This window comes from Sinocyclocheilus grahami, unplaced genomic scaffold, assembly GCF_001515645.1.
Source record: "Sinocyclocheilus grahami isolate Dianchi unplaced genomic scaffold, SAMN03320097.WGS_v1.1 scaffold291.1, whole genome shotgun sequence".
NCBI classification, from domain to species: domain Eukaryota; kingdom Metazoa; phylum Chordata; class Actinopteri; order Cypriniformes; family Cyprinidae; genus Sinocyclocheilus; species Sinocyclocheilus grahami.
Window position 1 is genome coordinate 1,554,489 of NW_015505470.1, and position 10,246 is coordinate 1,564,734.

The 10,246-nt window shown below is 36.9% G+C and overlaps 1 protein-coding gene and 1 pseudogene across 1 annotated transcript in view; one reads left to right on the forward strand and one right to left on the reverse strand.

The window, feature by feature from the left end:
* The window catches only part of LOC107600778 (maternal B9.10 protein-like), a 3,962-nt gene extending 2,498 nt beyond the window's left edge, over positions 1-1,464 (reverse strand). Inside the window, exons 1-3 of the mRNA XM_016292744.1 lie at positions 1,085-1,464; positions 869-1,006; positions 519-780 (exon numbers count right to left, since the gene is read on the reverse strand). Coding sequence (XP_016148230.1) covers positions 519-780; positions 869-1,006; positions 1,085-1,257 — 573 coding nt within the window. The 5' untranslated portion in view covers positions 1,258-1,464. The remainder of the gene's footprint in view (positions 1-518; positions 781-868; positions 1,007-1,084) is intronic.
* A 2,868-nt stretch (positions 1,465-4,332) lies between these two features.
* The window catches only part of LOC107600789 (UPF0722 protein C11orf88 homolog), a 13,957-nt pseudogene continuing 8,043 nt past the window's right edge, over positions 4,333-10,246 (forward strand).

Consider the following 10,246-nt stretch of genomic DNA (forward strand, 5'->3'; position numbering starts at 1 on the left):
AAAGGGGTTTTATAGGTTTGACTGAAATAATGCAATAACTGACACTTTAAATTAATGTTTCAAGAAAAACAAATTGAACAAAACAGATAGACAAAAAAAGTAGTCATTGATAATATCTAAACAATGTAGTAGTATAGTATCCAAATCAAAAACGTAATTTGTGTGTGATTTATGTGTAAATTATGTGCAATGTCTTAGCCACTAGGGATTGTTACATAGGGCTTTACAGGCATCTAGTGGTAACAATGATGTTACAGATACTAAATTGTGCAAAATGTTTCTTAAGTCAACTTACAAATAACGCATTCAGATTTGTGGAACTCAATGCACTGAATCTCCACAAATTAGTGTCGTTACTATGACAACCAATTTGAATGTGACAGACAACTGGTGTATAATATATAATTGGGGGGGGGGGGGGCAAATAGGGATTTCACCTAGGGTGTCAAATTGGCTAGAAACGGCCCTGGTTAGGTGCATGCCAAGGGACTGAAGAGCGTTTATCTGGAATGCGTTACCTGGTAGACACTGTTCGGGTTGGAAACCGTTGGGATGCATTTAGGCTCTGGAACAGAAAGGCTGCTGCTGTTACTGCTACTAATGCTGCTGCTCATGCTGGTGCTCATACTGGCGTTTCCTCCCTCTTCATCGGAGGAGGTTCCAGAATGGTAGTCTGATGAAGCCCTTTCCACTGCATTATTTATCCTACGAGAGAATTCCCCATCTCTCTTTTGACCCGCCAACTGAGTAACACAAATTGGGGTTGACTTCTCACCATACCTTAAAAGAACAAACAGTGGTACAATCAAGTCATCAAAACCAGTATGGATTAAGCACTTCATTGACAGGTCAGCAAATCAAGCATTACCGGCATGACACCTCTCCTGGATCAACCCAAATGGTCATTTCCTTTGGTAATCCAAGATTTTCATAAACAATGTCACTCTGGCGACAAGCACATTCAATAACCAGGTCTCTTGTTTGAGCTTTGTTCATCCTTAGACACCTAAGAAAAAAAAGCCCTTGAATCAGTGCAATAAACCATTTGATTTGCTAAAAGTTAAGATAGCATCAGGACACTCACCTAAAAGCTTGTCCTTTGGTTGGGTTTTCTGGGTACCAGTGATTTTTGTAATTTTCAAAGAGCACAGAGGTCAGTTCCACAGCAAACTTCTCCCTCCTGACACGATCCAGTTTACCATGTTTTTTTGCTAGTCTTGCAATGAAAAACACTGTTGCTGCAATCTCTTCCTTCATTTTTAAATGTTAAAATCAGAAGTCAATGAGGCAAGCAGTTTGATTATTTTGTTTTGTTAAAAAAAATTTAAAACATAAAACCACAATCAAAGACGCAAACAACTTGCTCATTAACACAGCTGTTTAACAAGTAAATATCACTCTATTGTTTTGCTTCAGCTACGCAAAAACATCTTAAGGCACCACAACAAAGATATTCAATCTCTTTCAACATCAGTCAGCCTTTTAATGTCTCAGGATGTGCTCATATGTAATTAGATAAAACAGGTGTTTCAAATTGTAGGAGGAGCTAATAATGTGCAAAATCAAGGCTTTGTTAATCACTCTACTCTGTAGTTCAACAAAGTGGTATTTGTTTGTTATTCTAACTGCTGCGTGAGGTATCCCAAAGAAATTGAAACATTGTGACCTAAATTAAATGCCATGTTAAACCAAATGTTGTAAAAGAATATACTTTTCTGGAATATACTTTACAGGCCCAGGGATAGGTCTAGCTCGCAACCAATAAAGCAAGGACATAAAATAGAAATATGACTAGCTTTACGAAACAATTGAGAAAACTTGTTCCATAAAAATGGGTGACCTGCAAGGACATGATAAGTTGTCTTTTTCTTTTTTTTTTTGGCCTAGTCCCTCTGGGCAAGCCTAGACCTGTCTTCATGTGGACTAAATGGTCTCTTTGGTAACCTAGTCCAGAAAGCCATTGTCCACTATAAACACTGTACAGCATTGCCTACCAACAGCTAACAACATAGCTAGTTTTCAGTGTTGACATTGATATGGGCCTCAAAGGCAGTTTGTTGTTTCCAAACCTCTTTACGCTTGACTTTTGTTTCTTTCAACCTAAGGAATGATGACAGGTAACAGCTTAGCAGTGTATATTTTAATCATTAGATATTATACTGTGGATAATAAAACTGATCATTTTGACTCTAAAATTTAATTGACTTGCTTGACAACCGTAAACAGAGTGTACAGAAGTAGCCTATATTACTTGGCGGGAGAATTTATTTCCAAAGAAATTAAATATGATCTTAAAACTGTGCCCTGATGAACGCCTGTCAATGCCTCTTTTTCTTTCGCGGAAAATTAAAAAGGCTATGGTGTTTGCTGTGAATAAATTCGAATCATCATAAAAAAAAATTATTTTTAGCCAGTAACTAAATTAATTGCATCAATTGCAAAGAAAACAGTTTATTGTTAATATTTAGTTAAACTCATTTTCACAAGAGCGCTTTAGTTTAAGTTAAGTGCATTCCACTGATTTTACGCACGGCGCTCATCTCTATACACAACGCTATATTTTCTGGGAGAAGTAGCGCCAGTATCTGCAGCGGTGAGCGCCGTGGTTCGCGCTCTAGTGGCTCCCGCCTTGGATGGCGCTGAATTTGAACGTACAGTATCAGCTCTGCCTATAAATACAGACAGCGTTGTGTGCTGGAATCCAACGCAGAGGGACCATGCAAGACACAGAGAGCTCCTGATGAATTTCTTCAGGTAAGATTGACTAATTTGAAATGTTATGAGGGCTTTCGTTGTCCGCAACTAGTTATAAACTGATTTATTTGGCAGGTAAAGTTACCTTTAGTTAAATAAAAGTCAACCCCACCTGGAGATGTGACAACAGTAGATGCACACAAACCTGAGACTGCAGAAGCATTCCGTCAGGTGACTTCTCAAATTATTATTTCTTATGCCTCAGTAAACAGTGGATATTACTTGTTTCTTCGACTTGGGTATGTATTAAATTAGACTACAAATTTGAAATCTTTATTGTTTTGCTGACTTTTTTGTTTGTTTGTCTTATTCCTTTAGGTTTACATGGTACAAACAGATTCATGTGCTGATATATTGACCTGTTGGGGTTGGTTTGTAGGCAGTGTTGTTAGCTGATTGTTTTATATAAACTATAATCACTAACCATACTGCCAACACAATGACCTACAAGGAAACACAGAGCTGATCAAATCATTTTCTCAGTTTTCATGTGTCATATTGGTCTATTTGTAATTTCCATATTTTTTTGTAAAAGTCCATCTTTTGTGAAATAAAAAAAAAAACACTTTGTTCTGCAGGAGACATTAGGATCAATCAATGATGGAATTGGACCCTTCCCGAGAATATACTGTGTGGTCATCTGGCAGTGTAGTTAGTTGATTACAATCCTTATAGTAATCACTAACCTCACTACCAGGTGAAGGCCAGTTATAAAACAACGTTATAATAACAGCTTGTTTTTGCTGTCTTTTTGAGATGTAAAATTTGTAATGAATAGGCTACATCTGAAAATAAAATAAAGTGAAACTCGCCACACCGTTCTAATTTGTCTGATTAGATTTAGCTTGATTTTGATTATATATTGATTTTATATGATTATATATCAATTACGTATTCTGATTTTGATCTATATATATATATATATATATATATATATATATATATATATATATATATATATATATATATATATTTTTTTTTTTTTTTGGTGTTGATTTCGAGTTCACATACAAACGTAAGTAGAATAGGCTAAATTCGTCTATTTTAATGTAAGACAACACATTTTTCGTCAGTGATAGAAATATGATTTAAGACGGTAGTGTAAGCAAGTTTAAGCAAGTTTAGTTTGAAAACGTTCAATAGTAAATAAGACACAATTAGACAATATTTGAATAAAAATTATAAGAAGAAGAAGAAACATTTATTTGCAACAACTGCTGGAGTGCTGAATGCTGCACGCACCCGCAGCGTTGTCAAGGTGTTTGGTCAGTCATTCCCTTTGCCCAGAGCCGTTGAGTCTTTCTCAACGGTCCTGCCTTTTCCAAGAGAGTTCCAAACGCTTATACGAGACAGTAATGCCCTACACCCTTTAAAGAACACACTTCAAGGGCTCTGCCATTTGAAGGGAGTAGGGCATGGGGATGCTCATCCGTTTGGAATGATCTCGAGTCCTTCTTTCTTTCTCATGTAATTCTTTACTTCCGTTTACTATAGGGAGCATTTGGTCACCTTGGCAACGGTAACACATCCACACATGGCTGGTTACCTATTGCTAGAACAGCAAGCTTGCTAACTATTATGACTGAAGAACTAGACGAAGAGGTTTTAGACCGTGCTGAACTCGACAAACTTTATACAGTATTTGATGGAGCGTCGAAGATGTGGCATATGCAAAGGTTTTCTGGAACTCTCTTTCCCTGCAGCCACCAATAGAGCCTCGACTCGTTTCTGCAGACATCAGGCAGCGGCTGAGAGCTGCGAAGACACCGCACTGTAAGTGTGGCGTTCAGTACGAACGCGTTTTCTATAAGTGCAAACTGTCTAGAAGTACATTGCAAACTTGTATGAATGAGCTGTAAAGTCATAAAACAAAACTATGTGAACCTCGAGGGCCAGAGCTTGTTTAGGTCTATAAATATGGTTCAAACTTTCTGGTGACACATTTAAAGAATTTAAATAAAATCAGATAAAGAAGAGTAATCCTTTGTTGTTTAATATTTAGCCACAAATGCTACCTCAAAAAAGCGTCATGTTCAAGTAAGTACAGTATAGGTGTTTGTCTGAGCTTATTGTATTGTATTTTTCTTAAGTATAATCTGATTTGGCCTGTTTGTTTGCTTCATTGGTATGATGAAATCCAGCAGGATGCTTACTTGAAGCAAAAGCAAGAGGAGAGACAGAAATACATGGAGATGGTGAGGTCTCAGTGGTACAATAACCCGATCTCATGAATGTGGTAATGGCACGATTTTCTGTTTTTATTTGGCGCTCTATTTATTCGCAGAAATCGACCTTTGCGTGCATATGATAGGCTATTGGTAGATTTAGGGGTGTGGGGTAGGTGCGTATTATATGCACGCAGAAACTGCGTATTATATGCACGTCAAACACGTGCGTATTGTATGCACGCCAAAGTCAGTTTCTGCATATAAATAGCACGTAAAATACAAAAAAAAAATCGTGTTACTGATAACGCATTTTCATGAGACCGGGCTGTATCTCTGTATAACATATTTTTTAAGAAATTCTTCAGTGTGTAGACTAAGGCTAATATATATATATACTGTATATATATATATTAGGGGTGTAACGGTTCACAAAATTCACGGTTCGGTACGGTTCCGGTACGGGATGGGTGGGTGCATGGGGGGGATAATTGGTTACGTCGCAGGCGAGCCAATGGATATCACGCGTACGTGCAACGTGCAAACTTTGCGCAAGAGTTATGCCAGTGAACCTGTGAATTCACTGCAGAAAGTGTTGGTAAAAACAGAATGACGGAGTAATGACGGAGCTTTCGGCATCTGACGCCGCATTCTCTCTCAGAGACAACGAGAGACGAATCTAACATGCTGATAACGGTATATAGCTACTGTTTTAAAGGGGTCATATGATGCGATTTAAATTTTTCCTTTCTCTTTGGAGTGTAACAAGCTCTTGGTGCATAAAGAAGATCTGTAAAGTTGCAAAGACTGTCTCAAATCCAAAGAGATATTCTTTATAAAAGTTAAGAGTCAGCCACGCCTACCTAAAATAGCTCAGTTTTTGAATCGTCGCTCCGGCCTGACAGGGCATCACAATATGGTAGGGGCGTAACATTTCCGTTACACGCTTGAGGTATTCGGCCAATCATAGCGCACTGGATAGCTGGCCAATCACAGCACACCTTGCTTTTCAGACCGATGAGCTTTGTAAAAATCGACACGTTTCAGAAAGACGGGGCATAGAGGAGAAACAATAATGTAAAGTATGTGGAAAATAATGTGTTTTTTTAACCTTAAACCACATAAACACATTTCATGACACCAAATACACAAAATAATGTTCTTTTTAGCAACATCATATGACCCCTTTAATTTATTCCCTTAATGTTTCTCTTGTGGCCCGTACATAGTGAAAAAAAGAAACGTATTTTGTGTTAACCAGGTTGTTTTTGCAAGTCAGTGCTTGAAATAAAGCTTTTTATTTGATTGATTTTTAATGATGACTGCAGTGTTAATATTTTAATTATAGCCCTATAGCCTAATAGGCCTGTTTTAAAAGACCTTTTAAAAAAAACACACACACATTTTAATTGAGGAGCAAATAGCATAATCTTTTGTTATCCTCGCAGCGCGTCAGTTATGCAGTTATTATTGCGGGGCGAATTAATTTTAATTTTAATTAATAATACAGTGTTTCCCACAGACTTGCACTCTATTTGTGGCATATATATGCAAATTAATTTTCTGCCAGCAGGAGGCGCTTGTAGCGCAGGAGAGATAGAGGTTTCCCCGGTAACGGCTGTACAGTATGGGAAACACTGTAATAAAAAAATAATAATAAAAGTATCTTCAAAAAATAATAGGCCTAATAAAAATAAGAATGTAACAGGCCTACATTAATTGGAAATGCCAAGTCCCCTTATTATTGCCAATAATTGATGTTTTTGACAATATCTCTGGCTATCGTCGATACAAGATCATTGTCTTTCAACACCACCCAAGGGGAGGTTATCGCGGGGCCATCCACTACGCCACTGGGCAGACAGCACGTTGCCTGTTACGTCGTGCCTTGTTGAGCGCAGTGGCACTGAGAACATTATATTTCACACACTTTAAGCTATTTTATTTTCCAAATGTAATAGGATTAGTCCAATGAATCGTTCGGTTTGTAATGCGTACCGAAACGAAAGCCTCGTTCCGAACAGTTCAATAATCAATACGAATATGTGTATCGTTACACCCCTACTATATATATATATATATATATATATATCTATATATGTGTGTAGAAATTTAGTTCAGTGTTATTTCAGTTCAGTTCAATAACTGTGCAAGGTTAATCAATTATAAAACAAGTTCACTTCAGGTTACAATCAGCTCTACAGAAGGGAATAATATTGTTAGTCAGCTCAGGTCAGTTCAATAACAGTGTTGTTGCAAAATGTGTCCATTATAAAACAAATCAATTCAGCTATAAACCAGCTCCACAAAAATTAATAGTTTCTGCATTCAGCTGAATTCAGTTAAAATTTTGTTCTCAACCGATAGTGTCAGTGCAGTCAAATCAATCAGCCAAGTCTTTTAAATCCCCTAAGAATAAATTTACTTATTTAGCATTTTAACTGTAACTGTATGAGCTGTGGTCTTATTTTTGAATGTAACCTCAGTCATGTCCCAAGGAGAGATGTTTCTTACCTGTACATTCCTATTTACACTTGACTTTCCTGTAAATAAAAAAAGTCTGAAAACATCCCTACCAAATGATCACTTTTTTAAGGAGTCAAAGCACTTTGAAAAATAATTAAAAATATATATATAATAATCCATGCAACAAGGTTCATGAGGGAAAAAAGTATGGAACAAAGTGAAGTTGATTGTTAAGAGGTAGTGAACAAAAATGTAAATTTAGAGATTTTAATTAATTAATTTAGAGATTTTATTTTCTGTATTTGAATGAATATTGTACTTAACAGATGTTTTTATACAGACAATGGCACTTGCTGTACATATTGTGGGCACATGTGCTGCACTGCACCACAGCTCCTGTATGACAGCTCTCTTTATGATAATAGTTAAAATATATGTGTAGTACAGTTGCTGTGTGTTTAGGCAGAATGACCACAAACATACCCTGCACATGTAAGAATGTCAAGTAAAAGGACTTGATTTAATAAGGTAATTAGCACTTCTGAGAAACAAAAACAGTAAGAAAGATTGAGATATGTGGCATAATGTGGACTAGATGGCCCCTGATTCTGTCTTGATTCTCCCTTTGCTGTGATCTGTATTTCTAGACAGTGCATTACAGCATAAAGAGCTAATGAGCCAGCCTGTGGAGGGCAGTTGTGGATCTCTAATGATAGATGATGTGAGATCAATGGGGTTTCTAAGTGTAGATCTGGCAGGCTAGATTCACCAGTTTAACAACAGCGCTCAGTATGCCACATAAGCAAAATGACTCTCTGAGGAGCATCCCAGATCATTTAAGATCACAACATAAAATGGAACTCTGATATAATGTTTTTAATGGTATTAAAGCAAGTATTACTATTACGTGTTAATTATACTTAGATGCTAGGAATCTGAACACACTCATAGCCCTAAACTTTACAGCATAGCTCATCCTGCACCCGATATGTTGTGCTTCATATTACAAGGCAGTTATTGTGCTATATTGTGCTATATTACAAGGCAGTTATTGATTGTACACATTCAATGCTTTCAAACAGAGGCATCCGATAAGTCTGCAGATTTAATTTAAAGGCTTCCATTGCTGTCTGACTTGTGTAAATTTTCTCACAGGGGAGTCAGTTGTAATGCTATCCAGCAGGCAGAATCCTTAAGAGCCTGCTTACCACTCTTAAGCCCTACATTTGTGCAGTGATGAATCTCTCCGCATAGCTACTTTCTCTCCCAACATTGCACTAACCACATCTACTAATCGGATTAGCAGGAAATCACTGGTCTTGCAGATCAATTCATCCATGTATAAGCAGAAGGAAGCATTGATTTGTCCCTTTTCAGGCATTGCTGGGGCCATTTTGACAAACTTGACATTTTGCTTTACAAACTAAAGATTCTGCACTTGCCACAGAACCTAAGCATACTGTGAGCAGTAAGTAAAAAAAAAACTGGGCTCACATTAGCTTATTAAATATACAAATTTAATTTCAGTATTTTTTCATAGACTTGGATCATTATAATCATACAAAGCTGATTTTTTTCAATAATAGTTGACATATATGTCTATGAATTTTGTGTTTTTATTTAGTATCACGATTTTAGGGTAAAATCAGTACATACAGTAGGGTCCAAATGTCAGAGAAAATAACCTTTTATTTTTTAATCAGTATAAAATTATCTGTTGTTGCTTGTCAGCTGCGCCAATACAGTTTACAATCTTCATGTGTTTTACTCTTGACCCGTTGTTCCATGTGCTCTTCACAATCTGGTCAGTCATTCATCTCCTTGTATTTGAAGATAGCATGTTCATCAGGGCAGTGGGCAGTGCCCTACCTATAATGTCTGCTTTCCCACTGTGAGTAATCAACCTGGAAACCCCAAGATGGATGGCCCTCTGGAGGACAGATCCATTTTATGAGATTACTCTTAGCTAATTAGCCTCATTCCCAAAACCCCTGAATCGAAGGGTTATTCATTGGAGGTTTTTTCATAAAAATTGGCTTTGCACTGTCAAAAATGCCTTAAAGTCTCTGTTCTATATTGTTCAATTATTGTAATGTTTAATATAATGTGGGAAAATGTAATCATACTCCCGTCTGCTCTAATGTGATTTTCCCGATGTATTGTACTGTTCCACAACTCCATTTGATTTAGTTGTATGAGTTTTAACAGATTGCAATATGACAGATTTTTACACTGGGTGATAATAATCAACAGAGACATTACATTACATTTTTATAACTGATTACCCTGCCATAAAATGACATTGGCTTGAAAAATGTTTGCAGTGTACAAGCATGTAATGGATTTAATGAAATGACATTAAGTGCAGCCAGAAACTATGGGCGCTAAATCAAAATTATGAGGCTTGTTTAGTAAGTGCAGCTGTCGACTGCTATACTCAGACAGCTGAGCCTATTCAGCAGTACTATTATATAGCAGTGCATATAAATGTGTATGTATCATGCACCGTCTTTTACAGATGGGCATCAATGTACGTGTTGGTAGAGAAATTCAGTAACTGATATGCAGTGTGCCCTGGTTTTGCATTTACATGATGTATATATTTAGTATTTGTGTTAAAGGGGTCCTATTATGCTTTTTCACTTTTTGAATTTTAGTCAGTGTGTAGTGTGTATGTTTGGGCATAAAAAAGATCTTCAAACTTACAAATCTCAAAGTCCAATCCAAAGGGAGATATTTCGTTTTTAAAAAATCACTTTTCAAGAACTACAACGGAGGGCTCGTTTGGACTACAGCGTTTTCCAGGTTTTGTGATGTCACAAAGCGGCCTATTAGAATATCATTAAAATAATTCCCGCCTA